Genomic DNA, 18,227 nt, shown 5'->3' with positions numbered 1-18,227 from the left:
TGCAACTCAGTTTTCTCTTGAACTAGCTATGTGTATATTTAAGGAGTTCTCAAAATAGCAGAACACAAAAGACATTGTGACCTTTAAACTGAGTTCATGTAGCAAGTTGAATGGCGATTGCCGATACCTCTATAAGAGCAATTTATATTTTGTATGTGATAATGAAAAAGCAGGGACTTTTAAAATGTGTTGTAGTAAAAATTATTATTTTTATTATTTTTAAACTCAAAATCATCATAATCTCATCTCATTTTCACCCATCTCATTTTCACCCGCTTATCCTTTCTTTTGAAATATAGTTTCCCATGACTGAACCCAACACGAGTGAGGCAATAGAATTTGGTTTAAACTGCCCACTTACAATGTTGTTGCTGTTATCTATGCTGATCAACAGAGGGCGCTAAAGCAGAGTTCCTTCAAAATGACAATGTGACTTTTTATGATCTCATTCAGGACGTTTCAAGTCTTCTTTTGCTTTCAAGATAGTAAGTTTATCTCACTGAAGTTAATAGTTTAATTTCACTCTTCCACTCTGCTTCTTAAGAGCTGTTCTTGGAAGTTCACAGATAGTCAGGCCACATTGATGAAGCCAACACATGTATTTATATCTTTAATTCAGGGAACCGAGTGGCCTCTCAGTGCTAGTGAGGCAAATTAGGTGACCGCACTCATAACAAGCTGAGTATTCAACACCTGATACTTCTGACTCCTGGGCAGCACACAAATATCAAAACAAGTAATTCAACATACATGATTGATTTATTTCAGTATATAGAATTTAAAAGGGAACTCAAGAAGATGGGCTTTAAAGGTAGTATCAGACTATAAGTGTAAAGAGCAGGCAAAGAGTAAAAAGCACTACTTTGAGATATTTACGTTGTTTTTCTAAATGTGTCTTGACTTTATCAATTTAACAAATCATTCAATAACCACTATCTTATCATGATTTAATTTGTCTGCAGTTCAGTCAACAGGTTTACAGCTCAACTCAGAATAGTGAGGTCAGTGAGAAGAGAGCTCCTTTCTTCGGAAAACGAGTGTATTATAAATCAATTATAAGTCAAGCTCTCACATGAGTACTATATGTCTAGATCCAAGAGAACACTTTATGAGATGTGTGATATGAATCTGAGATCAAATCTGGAAAGAGTGGTTGTCTCTGACAGGATGAGGAAAGAGAAAAAACGGAATTCATGTCTGTGTTCAAGTGCATTGTGTCTGTATAAATGTGCAAATATGAAGTTTGTTTTCAGTTAATGTTATACAGCCCTCATGTGTTGATGCAGCTCGTTATGATCTATTTATTACATCATGGGAGATGTTGTATTTTTTCCAGAGCAAGATTCCATTAAAAAGACATAAACGTCTGCAGAATCCTTTTTATTTACCCATTTGTACAGATCCTCAGTGACAAATCGAGACAAGCAGGTTATGTATATATCTATGTTACAAAAATATCATGTCGCAGCTCTTCTGTCAAAACCTCTTCTGCGTAGCAGCGAACTCAAACTGATCAAATAGAGACTTGAAAAACCTGCTCAAACTCAGACATCCAGGGACCACACAACTAATTTATACTGAAAAATATGTTATATATGTATATATATATATATATATATTACCAGTCACTTCAAAACAATCTCACATGATTACAGTTACATCTTGTACATATTGCATCTTTCACATTAGCTGGATTTAATATTAGCCGTTAAGTGGCATTTACGGAACTGTTTATTAAAACCCTGTCTGACAGTCACTTTTCATGAGGTGGAAATAATGACGAGCAACTTTTACTTAAACAAAATCCCTTTGCATTTTTCTCCACCCTCATCCCACAGAGTATTTCATGTGTCTGAGCAGCACTGAACAATTCAAACTAGTAATGTTTCAATTCAAACGACGGGATTCACAGAAAACGCTTTCTCCTCCCAGTGCAAGGAGTTTCATTCAGAGCACCACGGAGGTAAAACCGGCTTTACATTCCACACACTGAAGGCTGGTGTGACATCCTGACCTGTCCAGTCGCATACTCAAGTTTTGCAACTTCCGAGCGAGCAGGTTATCAGTCGAGCTGATGATTCACTGCCCTGATGGGAAATTACCTATGACTCTTGATTGCTTTACAACAGGAAACATTCAGACGGAAAAATACAGATCGGTTACTGACCACGCACATGCAGAACGCAGACAATTCCCTCTCATTAATAATAGCTGTATATAGCTAACATTGTAACTACAACAAATAAATACATCTCATTAAAGCCCCAATCCAGACAGGTTTAATACAGTATATCAATGATTGGTACACAAAATAATCATGTCAATTCAAATAACAATCTTCCACAGGGATACACACTGTAATATAGGCATTTTGTCTCGGATAAATAACGATAATTAAAAATGTTTCCTGCACCATTTGAAAGATAAAGATGTTCTCATGCTAAGGTTAATAATAAACCAACATTACACAGTAACTTTAACCCTAGCTCTTTAAACCCCCTAGAGTTAAATAAATGAGGGTTAGGGTTAGGCCCTTAAACTTTTTAAATAGATTCAAAACAAAATCTTTTAAAGGGCCCTCCTAGCATGACCTTGTAAAAACGGCATCACAAGCTGCTTTAAAACATTCTCAAAGCTCATTTTTCTTTTCAAGATTTACAACAAACAAGTAAAATAAAAAACTAATGTGACAAGCGCGATGCCACATGACGCACCATGTTCTACTTCTGGAATAGGTCTTTAATACAGCAGTTAAGTTACAAAGATAAAACCTCACATTATTTGGAGAAAAAAACACAACATGCCAAACGAGACACAAACGTACTGCCACCCACAGGTCTGATTTCCACGCAGACACTTGGCACTTGAACAGCCCTTCAGACCAGTTGATCTTTGTCCACAAGGGGCATTCATGTGCTGTGCGGACTAATAGTGCGTTAGCTGCAGTATTGCTTTTTGGTTTGAAAGCAGACAGAAGCGGTGAGGTCTGCTCCTCACGTTGCATGCTACATTCTGTCTCTCTTGCTCGGCTCTTGAGAGGAAAAAGCTCTGGTGCAAACGGGTGCTTCTGCGCCTTTGCACAAAATAAAAGTTTTGATATTATAAGGCAGGAAAATTCATTTCCAGTTTACGTTTAAAAAAGAGACAAATTCAAATCAGCATTATATACAGGTGCAGTTAAACAATGCATATTATAATTATTCAATCAAGATATCAACTGCCAGTGTCTACACTGTACACACTACCCAGCCAGTAACAAGTCAAAGTCAGTGGAAAGAGCAGCTGCTATTGAAAGCTTTCACAAATCTCTTGTTACATATCTCAATTATCGTCAAGTTAATAGAGGCAACACCCTTCCCTTTACAAGTTTGCAATTCCATTGACAAACCTAAACTTAAATTATAGCTAAAAATAAATATGTTTATTTCCTTTGTTTCCTTTGTGACGTGGAGTAAAAACAAGCGTTTTATATAAATGACTTGTGGGAATGACTGGCTAGCAAAGGTATCGTTTAGTCTTTCCATGCTCTTGTAAAGTGCCCAGGTTGAGGACCTGTGTGCGGTCACAGGCTGCTGGGTTGGACCTGTGGCTGTATCTGTGTGTGTTGGCTTGGCTGAGCCAGCTCACAGTCTTGTGGTCGCGCTTCCTCCCCCCGAGCGTACAAGAGAACGAGGGTGACCGTAGCAAAGGTAGCTGCATTCACAGGGAAGGCTCTCAGCAGCGTTGAGGTGAGGCCCCGCGTGAACACCATGTAGCCCTCTCTCCTCACACTCTGTCGCACGCAGTCAGCGATGCCGCTGTACTGGTTTACTCCACCCACCCCATCTGCCTGGAGCCGCGATTTGATCACATCCACGGGATAAGTGGAGAGCCAGGAGGCGATGCCAGCCATGCCCCCGCAAAACAGCAGCTTGGGGATCATGTAGCGGTCGTTGGGCTCACAGCCAAGGTGACGCGTCAGCACATCATAGGCCAGGAAATACACTCCGAAGCCAGGTGTTTCTCGGATAAGCGTGGTCACCATGCCTCTGTTCACCCCCCTCACACCCTCACGGTTGTAGATGCGTACCAAGCAGTCCAGGGAGTTCTTGTACAACTTCCTGGTGGATTTCTTCTCCCCGGTTCCCTGCATTTGCATGCGCGTCTTAGCCAGCTCCATGGGGCAGCAGATGACGCTCTGGATGGCACCTGCCGCTGCACCAGCAAGGAACTGGTTCAAAGGGGTGTCGTGTCCCAGGCGGCGCATGGTGTTTCCCTGAACACCAAACACTATAGCATTGATGAACGTCAGGCCCATCATGGGGGAGCCAATGCCTTTGTACAATCCCAACAGCTGTGGAGAAAGAGAGAGATGTCACGTAAGAAAGGCTGTTTTAAAAAAAAAACATTTCGGTCTTTAACTGAGTCATTGATTTTTTATTTAATTCATTGTGGAATTAACACAATAAAGGTTCACAGGGTTTCCCCATCTGATCACAAACATGGCCTGTCTCATATCCATTTGACACAAATCCATCAAAGTGAAGGACAACTTAAATCCCTGTAATTATCTCTTATGATTCAAACCACAAATACATTAACAGTCTTCCTGTCATTACTGTAACTGTTTATTTTGTCACTGTAGACACAAATACTCCAGCCTCCTCTATGTGCGACTAAGAAAAGCTATGCAGTGTCTAGAGCGCTTCTTCAAAAATAAAAATAAATGCTGATTGTGTAAACTTTTTTAACTTAATTTGAATTCTACACACTGAAACTTTGAGCTTGAAAATAAACAAACCAAACAGGTCTGACCTGATTCTACAGCACTTTACTTATCTCCACCAGGAATGTTGCCCACTTTGGCCTTGTGTATTTGACGTACTGTAACCCGACCATCGCTCTGTCCAGTCTGACTTAAGAGTGAACATCTATTTATGTCCAGCCATGACAGTTTTCTCTACATTTCTTAGCAAGTTGAGAGCTTCACAGCCCAAAGAGGGAAAGACTAACCTAACACCCAGTGATATGACTACATACAGACTTCAGCATTAGACTCGAAAGGAAAATAAATGCACTTACCGACTCCTGCCGGATAATGGACTGGAAACAGTGGTAAGTCCCGCGGTACAGTGGCCTATCAATACTCTGGACCTGCAGTCTCACCTGCACCAGGAGACACTCTTCATGTTAACCCCCTCGACAACTACTGAACATCTTACTGTGCTGCTGAATACATTGTGTTGAGATGAAACTTAATCTAAGCATTAGATAAATATGTTTCAGGGAAAAGGAACATTAATGAAACAAATGTATGATGAAGTTAATAAAGGGTTGATTGTTTGTTTTTAACAGTCGGACATGTTAAAATACAGAATGACCTTTAACCCTTTTTTATAAATGTGAGATATTTCACTGTTCATTTCATTTTTTTGTACTTCTCTTACCTTAACTGTGTCGAAAGGGTGTCCAACCAAGACTCCAGCAGCACCTGTAGACAAAGGCAGGAAACATAATGGAAAATAAAAATGTGTCCTCAAATTAACACCATAAACAGAAAAGGCCTGAGAGAGTGAAACCTATTATTGATTTATAGTATTTTGTATATTATATATATACATGCCACTTCACTTCAACTTATTATTAACCTACTGACAGACCCAATACCAACACATGGCCCACGATGATGTCACGATATAGCCATTTTGTGATGATCGATATATAATTACAGAACAATCATGTTTTGTTCCTGCACTTAAAACCAAGAGGTTCAATGCAGGAATTGGGTTTTTATCCATTTTCACAGAGTTTGACACAAACTACGATTCAACCACAAACAAAAAAATACATGAAGTCTTCTCTTAGTGCCTTTGTCTTTAACAAACACACTTTAGCTGGTCAACTTGCCACATTTGCCATTATTCCAATGTTCAAAAAACCTAAGCTATCAAAAGTCCAAACTATATCTGTAGAATAAAGAGCTAAATAGCTAAATAAGAGATACTTCACATTTCTAATCCCAATGACTTTCACCTGAGTTTTTGCAGCCTTCTACTGACATAAGAAGAACTAGTTTGCAAGCATGTCTTATTATCATGGAAAACCTGCATGACCGGATTTGCAGCATTTAAACGTGGAAAAAGTACTGCGCATGTTCAGACAGCCTATGGTAAGAGGCATAGCCTAATTAGATATGTGTGGTATTAACTACTGTATCTGTTTACCTTCCAACAACTTCCCTTCTACTTACTGGTTTCACACCCCACCACTCCCTTTTCTGCTGACTCATATCCACACTGATCTCATACAGAGGTTCTCTGAAATCGTATCGAAGGCTCTGTACATATTTATATCAAAAGGTGTCAGACACTCAAAACCTCTGACGACTTTTCATTACCCTTACAGTGCACCGGCCCGTCCATCTGACCCATGTGCCCAGAACCTTTTGGCTCTTCTTCTGGCTCTGTTGTGTAATTTTAGAGTCGGCTGCCATCTCCCCCATGGTAACGCTGCCATATTGAGCCGCAGCCAGCTCACGGTGCATCATCACCCTCTAACACATTCTTAGCACGTCTTTGATCGTTACATAATTTGAGTTAAGGCAGCACATGCCCTTTATGTGATGCCAGTTGGGGCTTCTCACCTGAAACTTAATAACAGCTCCCAGCCCGAAAACACACACAACAATTAAAAATGTGGAAGGTGTAAGTAACTTCTCCAAAATTAAATATTCTCAAATCTGTAATTGTAATCAAAGTAATGGTCTTTTATATTTGGTAACATGTCAATGGCATCACATTGCATTTGCACATTCATGAGACTATATTGTCGACCAGAAATTATCTTTTGTTATTGTTTGGATTAAGAGACCCCTGGGGGTAGAAAACTCCATAACTAGTGGTTAATAATTAACCAGAGTTGATCTCAGGAAACTAACACTTGGAAGAGGACCTGCAGATTATAGACCTGCCCTCTAACATAACCCCTCAAGCCATAAAATATCATACATATTAATGATATGGGCAGTGTTGCTAATCATTGAGCCAGTTGGCTTTCCTGCCACAATGAATTGCAGGTTGATTTCTATATATTTTGTCATGTTTGTAATGTATATGATCTGTCATACTTAGCTGAGTACCATTGTCTGAATTATTATCCAGGTAAATTAAATGTAGCATTACATGAAGCTGGTCAAATGTTTACAAATAAGTAGCTGATTGTCACAGCCATTTTTTCAGTTGATGTTAGTTGTATTTCTTGGTCAGGTAAAGACTCAAACTGTTTAAAGCAATAATATGATGCCAATTATTCTTAAAGGTAAATTAAGAACAGGTCTGAAGTCCCTGACCCACCTGGGTCACCTCGGTAAACAAACCACAGTGAGCTAATCCTATAAGCACCTGCTCTGTCACATGACTCATTTGTAAAAAAAGAACCTATCAGGAGTGAGTCCTAGCTGTAAGCCTGCGTGTGTTCAATACAATGAGTTGTTATTGACCCCGATATACTGCTATGACCTGAAGCAAGAAGAAAACATAAGCAGCGGGAGGATGTTGCATCACGGTAGTAATAACAAAACCTCATGTGTCACCAGCCATTCTTTAATATCTGGGTATTTGAGCTTTTAACCTTCATGCCAACCCTGTTTTGACATTTGAGATGGTTGTCTTTAGATCAACGACAATGTGAGAGGGTGGAAAACCACATGGTGTGGGAGGTCCGTCACAGAAGAATGAAGGGTGCACAGGATTGGTCTGTGGAGGGGTGTGCACTGATTCCTGCTATCTGATTGTTGAGTGTGGGGAAACCTAAAACAGCTCTGCCACCCTGGCTCGACAGCTCGGGTTGCACTTGTGTGGCATTTGCATACTTTCAGTTCTCTCCGCAGACTGTGCAAGTGACACCAGGGAGCAGGAAATGAATAAGGTCGGAACTTCCTTTATTACCAAGAACAAGCCTGGTGCTTTCATTCATTCATTCCTTGAACTTAGTTAGCAGTCAAACATCCATTACAGGGATAATATCAATAATAAACTTCCTGTAACCACTGTAACTTCACCCTGCAGCTGAAAACACAATAGCCCAGTGATATCCCACTCACTCCCATACAAAGTCCCCCAGCAGCAGGTCAGATGCAGGCAGGTGACAGTGGTCGCTGTAGTGTGCCGACCTGCGGTGGAATTTGGAGAATGCAGTGGAAATGATGAGAGAGAGTTGCATCACATCGAAATGGATGGTGCTGGGTGTGTCTGTGGATTAGGCTTGGATCGCTTGCAGCGAAGAGGAGCATGTCCGCCCGGCTGAAGAATGTGAACCACCTGTGAGGTGTCGGATCAAGGCGGCGGCGTCCTTGCAAGTGTGCACATCTTAGCTAGCGACAAGAGAGGTGGGTGAAACAAGCGCTTACCTCCGACGCATCCTGCGAGGAAGTCCATCCCCGCTCGTCAGCGTCTCTTCTCGGCAGAGGGAGATGCTTTGATTGTGGTCGGAATGAGGAAGATCTCTTTGATAACCTTGTTTTCAGACACCGTTCACTTCCTAGTGTACCTGACAGTTAAGCCTAGCCCCTGTGTAAGCTAGCACCGGCCAGCTGGTTCCTTTAATCTCCCTCTAACACCTGAATCCAAGTCGGTATAGTTCACTTTTCTCTGAGCGTTTGGTGAAACTCGTCCTCTGTTTAACCGACTGAGACTCTGCTGTTCACCTACACGACCTCCATTAACCGTAGTGGCGCTGACAGGCTGCCGCTCCTCCGTCTGTGCAGCTGTAGCAGCGAGCTAGGAGAGGGGGGCGGGGTTACCGGCGTCGGCTCGAGTTTCTGTCCAATCAGAGGGGAGAGGCGACGCCGACACCCCGCTCGCTCAAGCTAATCCTCGCCGCTCATTGGCTGAGGGCATGAAAGGACTCCCAATGTCGAGGTGCGTCATCGGTGCCGTGTGATGTTTTGCTTTTGAATGGACGGTCCAGAGATCCTCGTGCGTACATGGAGGCAGTCATAGGGAGTAAGGTTATGTCAACAATTAATGTTATTTAAAAAAGAAGAAGATTATAAACAGTTTATTCACAATTTATTTGTTTTTTAAACAACTTTTTAAATTGAAAAAAACTTTTAAAGAAAGAAATCAGGGACATACTATGTGTACATATGATAATAACATTATAAAAATAATACCTTTATTTATAATTTATCATTATTATTAATAACAATAATAATAAGTTTCTGAATTTCCCTCGGGATTAATAAAGTATCCATCTATCTATCTATCTATCTAACAATACAAAACTGAAATATATGTTTTATCTATATATAAATTATAAATGAATACAATTAAGCAAATAAAGGGGTGAACGCAGTAGATAAAGAAGCAGGGGTAAATATGTTTAGTATAATAACCAGGTGTGATGGAAATCTGGAGATACAAGAGGCTGGAAACAATAAAGTTATCTACGTGTATTTAATAAGGGGCTTTCTGCAGAAAGGATCAACACAGGGAAACCACAAGGGTCTCAGAGTGAGGATGCAGAACAGTCAAAAACACAGGTCTTTTATAGGAGGACTGAAGTTCTGACCATAAAACAGCTCAAGTCTTAAACATTTGGTGTATGTAAATTCAAGTCATAGAAAGTCTCTTGACAGACTTCAAACGCTAAATAAAACTAACTTGTCAACTATGTTTAGTTATTTTTTCTACTACACAGGTTTACTTAATAAGATAAGATCAAATAAGATAAGATAAACCGTATTGATCGCATCCATCGGGGGAAATTCATAGGTTACAGGAGCAAATCAATCCAATCAAATAAATATGCAAAGAATATGTACACGATTAACACTTTTCATCACAGGTGGATATTTGCAGAGAAAGGTTCCTATCGGCACAGGATGATTGCAGGAGGGTGTATATACTGAACTAAACTTCGCATGTAGAATAATACAGTTGATCAGATATTCAAGGGCACCGTCCTCTGGCTTAACATGGTACCAGGCGACCTCTTTGAGGGTCTATTTATAAATGGGCAGCTTTAAGAAATTATGTAATGTTTCAAACGATGCATAAGCTTTAAAAAGTTACTTTCGATTCTATAGAGCACGCAATACAATAGTAATGTGTGACTCCCGCTTGATTGGATGGTGTTCAAACGCTAATATCTCCTATGAGTCATTCGATCGTGCAGTCACAGTGGATCCCTTGGGTAAACCCGGAAGCGCTGCTGTATGGCTAGCAGCGTAAAACTCCTCCTCCGTTACGTCACGTAACAGCAGCACGCTGAAGGTTATCGTGGGTTTGGATGAAGCGGAGGGAAGAATGAACTCTCATCTGAGACGTACCGGCGGACCTGTCACCATCTGACAACATGCACATCGTGGATTTCGTCTCCGGATCCCTGGCAGGTAAAGGATACAAGGCTGCTTTAGCTAGTTTTGTATTGCACGTCACCGGTAGGGCGGCTGCAGTGTTTGCTACATTGCTAAGTTAGCTTCTGTATGGTTATGTGACTGTACGACAGCACATGGGGGGATCACATTAAAACTACTTCTATTCATACATGATGTATATGTGTATCTGATCTACTTTAACTATAGGTAGTGTGTCGTTTCTTGTAGGACCGGGCAATAAAACAATATCAATAATTATTATCAATAGCGATATAATACAGTAATAAACATATCGATGCGGTGTTATGTTTATGCATGTTGTATGAACACATGCATGCCCTACCTCAGTTTTGTGTTTGCTGTTTATCAAGTGTCAAGAGTAATAAGAAAAGTGGCATAACCTGTGGAGCCTGTAGATGCCTTATTGGTAACACACGAATTAATACTATACATTTAAATAATAAATGTGCTTAACAGTAAAAGCTTACAATGATAAAACACACTGAAAATAGGATAATGTTTTTAATAAATATGCTAAAAAAATTCAGTCTTTAAAATAATAATGTGACATTTATCCTGATAATTATCAATATCGACTGATATGAATTATTTATCTGGATATGATTTTGATCATGGTTATCAACCAGTCCTAGTTCTTAGAAGCAGCGGTAAGCTAACCTGATATGTGAGTCCTGTTAGATTTACAATGAACAATTATTTAAATCGAGTACCTGAGGTGGTCAACATGACCAAAACTGTCGTCAAGATAAACCTTTTCATATGAATCAAGATTTATACCAAGAAAATTTGATATTTATATAAATAAATAATTTTTAAGTTGGAATATATCTCTTCAGTGAAGATTGTGGTTCAAATCTGTGGTCCAACATTAAAAAAACAATAATGTGTTATTCCTCCTCACTGTGCTTGCACAATGCAGAAGTAATATATGGATTGTTTAATTAACTTTTGTTATATTGATATTGATGGAAGATATATTGCAACAAATATTGCTATTGTTTTATTGCCCATATATTGAATGTAAAACTAATCCATCATGTGCGCTCTCAACAAGTTAAATCTATCTTTAAAAGGCCTTCAGGGATGTCACTTCAGTAGCTGATCCCAGATCTTTCTAAAAAAAAAAAACTTATATCGATATTAATTTGTATTTATGTGTTGGTTCATGAAAGAATGAAATACATCACACAGAAGATCTTATTTTTCTACTACTAACAGGCTTTATTTACAAAAAAAGAAGGTAAAATCAAAGGAGCAGGTAATATTTACATCTGACTTATTGGTTCACCGTACCTTAGTCACATATTGAAGTTAAAATCATATGGTTGATCGTCATAGTTTATGGTGTCTTGTGTATCACACAGGAGCCTGTGGTGTTGCTCTGGGCTACCCTCTAGAGACAGTGCGGGTAAGTAGCAAATACTTGAAACACAAAACAGCTGTTTAACAAATAAACATAGTTATTACACCGTCGTCTTAATCTTTCCAGGTCCGGATCCAGACCCAGAAACAGTTTACTGGAATATGGCAGTGTGCTGTTGCAACATTTTCAAAAGAAGGGGTAAGTGCTGCTTTTTTTTCTCAGACACATAAAAACCATTCACAGTTGTTTCTGAATGTGTCACATGAAGTTAAGAAACAAACCTCTGCCAAGGCCCATTAAGCTGCACCAAATTGCTTGCACTTATAGAAATCAGTTACCTAAATATATATCATATTCTGGAAAATCAGTGAAAATGTAAAAAAAAAAAAATCCTATCTATTAACAACAAATAAGCGGAAATAAATTCCTGGGTCCACCCCCTTATCAGGATGTTCACCAAAATGTAATGGGTTCTTCCTTGACCCAATCCGCACATCATTCAACCAGGTTCCGTGGTATTTTGTCCTGTACTTTTTTTCGAAATCTTCTTTACAAACAGAAAAATATACAAACCAACCAATAAACAAAGAGACAATGGTGAAATAATAACCTCCTTTGTGGAGGAAAGAAACAATTCATGACAGCGAAACATTACCGAGGACTTTCCAAGCTAAAAGTGATATAGCATATTTGAAATTCATTACCTCTTAATTTGGACTTAAATGCTAGTTAACCTTACAGCTAAGGCTCCACTCCACCAGCACCTGAAACTCTTCTTTGTTCCTCCAAATTACAGGTGGAAAGGGTTTTTCTTGTAAAAAAAAAAACCCATAATGGCCTTAAATTTGTTTAAATCTAGCTATACACCTTCCTCACTCATTTTGAGTATACAAATATGCTCGCATGGCCCCGCCCCACCGTGTGAAGTCACAAACCCTGGCTGTTTGAATCTTTTTTTATTTTCAGTCATCGTGTTTAAAAATGTGATTTTCTCTAACGGGCACCTCAAGCCAACTGAATTGCTAAATCTGCAAACAAATTTGCTTTGTTAACTACTTCTCAATGGTGTCCCTCTTTTCTTTTCTGTCACAAGGTGCATGGCTTCTTCAAGGGCATGTCCATACCCATCAGCACGATCTCTGTGACGTCCGCTGTAGTATTCGCCACATACAGGGACTGCCTGTGGCGTCTGAACCAGGCACGAGGAGCAGATCGTACGGCTCCAAACACAAAACTAGATGTCTTCCTGTCTGGTATGGTGGCGGGTACAGTTCAGGTAATGGAGACAATCATCATGAACTGCCAGAAAGATTTTGATTCAAGGGACTTCTTCAAAGTTTAAAACCACAAAAAAATAAATCTTCCCTTTAACTCCCAGATGCTTGTAGCCTTTCATATATTTGTAGCTTTTATGTGTCCAAGTTTTGAGAAATCTGATAGGGTTCCCTTATCTCCTTTGTCCAACAGACTTCGGTGCTGGCGCCAGGTGACATTGTGAAAGTGCGATTACAGTGTCAGACCGAGTCCAAGCGAGGAGGACCCAACATGCCCAAACCTAAGTACCGTGGTCCAATTCACTGTCTGCTGAGCATTATTAGAGAAGAGGGTGTCCGGGGCCTTTACAGAGGAATACTGCCGCTCATACTACGAGACGCGCCATCGTTTGCCATGTACTTCTTGACCTATTCCGTGTGCTGCGAAGTACTCACACGCAGTGGCAAGAAAAGTCCAGGTGAGTGAAGCGTACGTCCCCGTTCACACCTGGCGTGAACATGCGTCTTGGGTGATCTGATCACAAGTGGGTAGCTATGAGAATGCATTGACATCCATCGAGGCCACATTTGGAGGTTGTTTGTTTTAGGTGTATGTGTGCAAATGCACCCAGGGCCAGTGTGATAATGACCCAAAGAAATACATAACATACAGTGCATTGATGTATTTGTAATTCTCTCTCTCTGTATCTCTCTCTCTCTCTCACACACACACAAGAGCCTGACCAATTTATTGGTTTGCCGATATTCGCCTCTCAGAGCTATATATATTAAGTTCAAAGTATTACTTCGAACAGATATGTAATTGTGAACGGGCAGTAAAGTACGAGGTTACTTCTCCAAAGATGGTGATGTCTGCAGTACCTGCAAAGCCCCAAAAAAAGCCAGGGATCTGTATTGACATCTGTGTTTATATTTATCCAAATCCACTTTTATTTTTCAGAATAAACGACTCAGAAAAGAGTGTTTACATTTTACATACAAAAGTTTGTCTTCTAATTCAAATTGAAAATATTTGGTTACAACGTGTATTCTTGTTATTTATTCATAACCTAATCGTTAAATTGTAAAATATGACGTCTCAATTACATTTCTATGTAATGAAGGTTTGATAATGAGATCTTAAGGATCACTGAGAATGACTGATTACCCCCTTACATCGCCGTGGGCACTCGGAAATTACATATTTGTCGGGCTCTAACACACACAAACACACACACATTGAGAATAGAGGCAGACTGGCTTCAAACAACAACACTCTGTACGTGTTAATTTGCATATAGTGCGGGTTAAGTGGGATCTGATCACAAGTGCTCACTTGAGACGTTTGTCTAGACGTGTTCTACTACCAGGTGTGAACTCAGAGTCTTGTCAACTTGTTGGATTACACCAGAGGCATGTTGATACCAGGGATGAACTTGATTTTGAAAAACGATTCATTATTATTATTTCATATCTGTTGGTTATCCGCTCCTTTGCATGACAATAAATCAAAGTGTTTGCATGAGCGGAGGTTAGCATAACCATGGCTTCAAAACACATCCAAGGCAAACATGCAGGAGCCATTAGGTTTTGAATTCCCTGAGGATTAGGATGTCTCCCTTTTAACATCAGCATCTTCCGATTTCACCCAGATTGGAGCGCTGTGATGCTGGCCGGTGGACTGGCAGGAATGGTGGGTTGGACTGTAGGCACACCCATGGATGTGATCAAATCCCGTCTGCAGATGGACGGCATTCGGGGCCCGAGGAAATACAGCGGTCTTATCCACTGCCTGACTGACACGGTGCGGTCGGAAGGAGTCGGCGTCTTCTACAGAAGCTTGGGCATCAGCATTTTGCGCGCGTTCCCTGTTGGGGTCGGCGTGTTTGCTACGTACGAGGTGGTCAGCGGTTTCCTCCGACCTGGACCAGACAGCATTGAACTGCCTTGGAGGCTGAAATAGTATCAACTACCTCCATCCTCTGTGTATCATGCTCCTCTCTCTGTATTTAGTGTTTGTTTTTTACAATGACATCCACAGCTGTAGAGACTGATAAGGAGGGTTTGCACAGCTATCATGTGAGCTTCCTGTTACATACAGTATACCTAGTGAGAGTATCATATCCTAATATGCTCAGGGGAAACGTGTTAAGGAACTGCTGTTACCAGATAGTGGACCATGCAGCAGCTAACCACTAGATGTCCTCCCTGGCCAGTTTTTAACAATATCTGGAGTTTTTTCTGAATATGACTAGAAAATGATCTGCATGACTGGTGCCTTTTTTCACCAGAAGTGCAGCGCACCAAGAAACTGCAATACTAATTTAAGCAATGGTTGGCACCTCAAGACCATGTAAGACCTTGAATGTAGAATTTATCAATGAGCTACAATACGCACAGTTAGGGAAGCATGAAACCGGTCCAAGGTGCATTTTTGTACATTAGTTACGTCCTCTGCCTATTTCCAGCTAAGCAGCAACATACTTGATGTTTCATAATATTTAAACCTTTGATGCAGTCGATCAAGGGTCAACATATCTGCCAAATGCATAGACATCTGTCCTCTAAACAGGTCAGATTTATCTTTTCATCGAGATCCATGAATTGTTCTCTGAGGAATCAAGGAAAAATGTTATATAAACAACCTTATGTGAAAAACGCCTGATCTGGATCCAAACCAATATTTAAAAGGTTTTTCCCTGGGTCAGGCTTTTACCCCTCAAAAAAGTTCTTGGAAATTGTTTTTTGAAATGTTTGTGAAGTCCTGCTAAAAAACAAACAAACTTGGTGGTGGTAATTACATACAGAAATATACTGGCCATCATTGTATGCCCTCATAAAGACATGAAGTTTATGTACTTTCTTTTTACCTTTTCACCTATATTTTTCTTTTTAAACTCACTCACAAAATATAAAGCACATTTTAAATTTAGGTTTATTTTCAGGGGAATGAGGGACATGAAATCAGACTTCTTCATAAAAGGACAAATCTGCAATCAATATTTCTTGTAATCGACTTTTATAATTTTGATGGAAATATTAATTTCACTCTCTTGAACAAAAGCAGTGCAAGAAAACTACTAAATGGTGAATTCATTTCTAACGTAATGTAAGCAAACAGACACTGGAATATTTAGTCTCCAAATATCAGCTCCTACTTCTTTTCTGAGATTATTATTATTACAAATTGCAATTCAAAATGTGTGTAAGTGGCAATTCTGACTACACTTAGAATATGAAATGTAGACCACTGTATAATTATGGCCTTCTGTAATTTAGGATTAATGTTCACAAACCTGAGTTTTAGCTGCAAGTTGGATTTAATTTTTAATATTTTTAATATTTCTTTTACATCTTTCATAACTTAAAGTGAACAGGTGCTTTAGCAGTAAGATAATAACAACAAACACAAACTGACTTATTCACGTCTTCCTATCAAGCCTTAGCCTCAAATGTTTTTAATTTGCTGTTGTTTTGTGTATGATTATTAGACACGTCACATGTTGTTTATTTGTGCCATGTTGTTTCGTTGTTGTACCGCCACCTAGTGTGTGAGTCGGACATCATCCTGCTAACATCATTCAGATCGGTGTCTGCAAATCTTTCAAAATAATCGCACTAGTTTTACTCCCACTAAGACCATCCTGAAAATTTTTGTAAAGGTTAAATATTCCACAAAAAATGAGTAACTGGAAATGATATTGTTTGCTTTCTATTTCTGCAATATTCCCTTGGTTCTGTTTTTTTATGTATTTTTTGTGTGTGATACAATATCTACATGGTTATGGCTGCTCGGATATTTATATGAAAAATATGTAACCTATAACTATTCAGTGAACTTTAATGGGATGTGGGTATTATTTAACTTTGATTTGTTTTGACGTGTAAAAATCAATGTAGAGTGATATTTTAGATATGAAAAAATAGATGTGTGACAAATGATATCTCAGTAGACGCCTTGAATCCTTCAAACATTTGAGATGTGCCGTATAAAAGAGTGAGTCCTTCCTTGGTGGAGTAACTTCCATTCATTTCCATAATTGAGTTTGAATGTGTGGATTACAATAATAATTTTGATCACATTAATGCAATGCAAGATGTAGTGGCATGTGGCAGAATCATCTCCGCAGTGTGTTGAATAAAAGCACACATTTACTGTTGTAGCATCCACAAACTTTGAGTTTTACACATTGTGGGAAACTTTAGAACTCAAAATATAATCACACAGTTTATATTTATGTGGACCATATCTATTTTCGTGGCAATGCTTTTTCAATGAGGCTTCAAACCTGACTTATTCCCCCAATAAAGAACGACTGACAGAGCTTTGATAGTTATACCTGATGTTTCGGTTTTAATGAATGATATCCGTCTGAGCACAGGATGTGAAAGCTCAGATATAATAACAGTGAATGAGGGTATAAAAGTGAGCTTAAATAGAGGAAAGACTTCACAAAAGTCTTCCCCAGCCCCTTCTAAACTCAGAATTAGGTGAACAAACAATGGAATAATGAACTGAATCAGATTTTCCTACAGGCAGTATCAAGTGAAAACCCTAGACTGTATATAAAGAGGTGAGAACCCTGTCAGAGCGGATTGCGTGCCCCACCACTGCTCCTTCTGGCCCACGCACATCATTACCACACTTTGTTCCATCTCACTGTCTTTGTATTTGTGGTGAGAAATGACAGTTAGGAACTCCGTGCTAAACAAATGTTTTCACCTGTTTTACATGGGTAATTGGCTCGTGTTTATCCCACCACGGGTGCGACACTGGGCTTTTATAAACAACTCAACTGTAATGAATTAATGGCATTATGAGATTTACTCGATGGTTAAAGAGGGTTACGCCGGGTTAGACCCCAGGAGGTCTGTTTTTTTCACGTCAGTCAGTTGTGTTGCAAGCCTTTGTGTTACGAGCTGTAAACAAGCACAGACTCAAAACAAGAGTGTCAGTTCCCATATTTACGGCTTGTTGTTGTGTCCCTGCTCCTGCACTTGTACACATCAACAACTCTCCCGCAGACAGCAGCTGCAAAACCGATGTTAAACACGATTCATATCTGAGACAGTTTATTTCTTGGCGTCAATTAGTTAATAGCGACCCGACAAAAACAATTATGAGAAGTTCTGTGTAGTTCGCACTCTATGATCTGCAAGTTTTTTGGGGGGGCCCTCAGGGTTAGGGTTAGGGTTAGGGTTACAAAACACTGCATGGCTCTTTAAGTCTGGA

At 39.6% G+C, this 18,227-nt stretch overlaps 2 protein-coding genes across 2 annotated transcripts; one reads left to right on the top strand and one right to left on the bottom strand.

Annotated features, from left to right (window-relative positions):
- Positions 1-1,365: 1,365 nt before the first annotated feature.
- On the bottom strand, positions 1,366-8,917 carry LOC133973639 (mitochondrial basic amino acids transporter-like). The gene is made up of 4 exons (XM_062411619.1): positions 8,387-8,917; positions 5,427-5,470; positions 5,062-5,145; positions 1,366-4,333 (listed from the first exon to the last, which is right to left on the bottom strand). Exons 1-4 carry the CDS (start codon positions 8,412-8,414, stop codon positions 3,563-3,565), a joined length of 927 nt encoding a protein of 308 aa, XP_062267603.1. The 5' UTR covers positions 8,415-8,917; the 3' UTR covers positions 1,366-3,562.
- Positions 8,918-9,649: 732 nt separating this feature from the next.
- On the top strand, positions 9,650-17,309 carry slc25a47a (solute carrier family 25 member 47a). The gene is made up of 6 exons (XM_062412038.1): positions 9,650-10,372; positions 11,743-11,786; positions 11,868-11,939; positions 12,835-13,017; positions 13,209-13,473; positions 14,647-17,309. Exons 1-6 carry the CDS (start codon positions 10,336-10,338, stop codon positions 14,955-14,957), a joined length of 912 nt encoding a protein of 303 aa, XP_062268022.1. The 5' UTR covers positions 9,650-10,335; the 3' UTR covers positions 14,958-17,309.
- Positions 17,310-18,227: the final 918 nt, after the last annotated feature.

Source organism: Platichthys flesus, chromosome 18 (assembly GCF_949316205.1).
Source record: "Platichthys flesus chromosome 18, fPlaFle2.1, whole genome shotgun sequence".
In the NCBI taxonomy this organism is placed as follows: domain Eukaryota; kingdom Metazoa; phylum Chordata; class Actinopteri; order Pleuronectiformes; family Pleuronectidae; genus Platichthys; species Platichthys flesus.
This window is presented reverse-complemented; position numbering and strand designations above follow the sequence as displayed.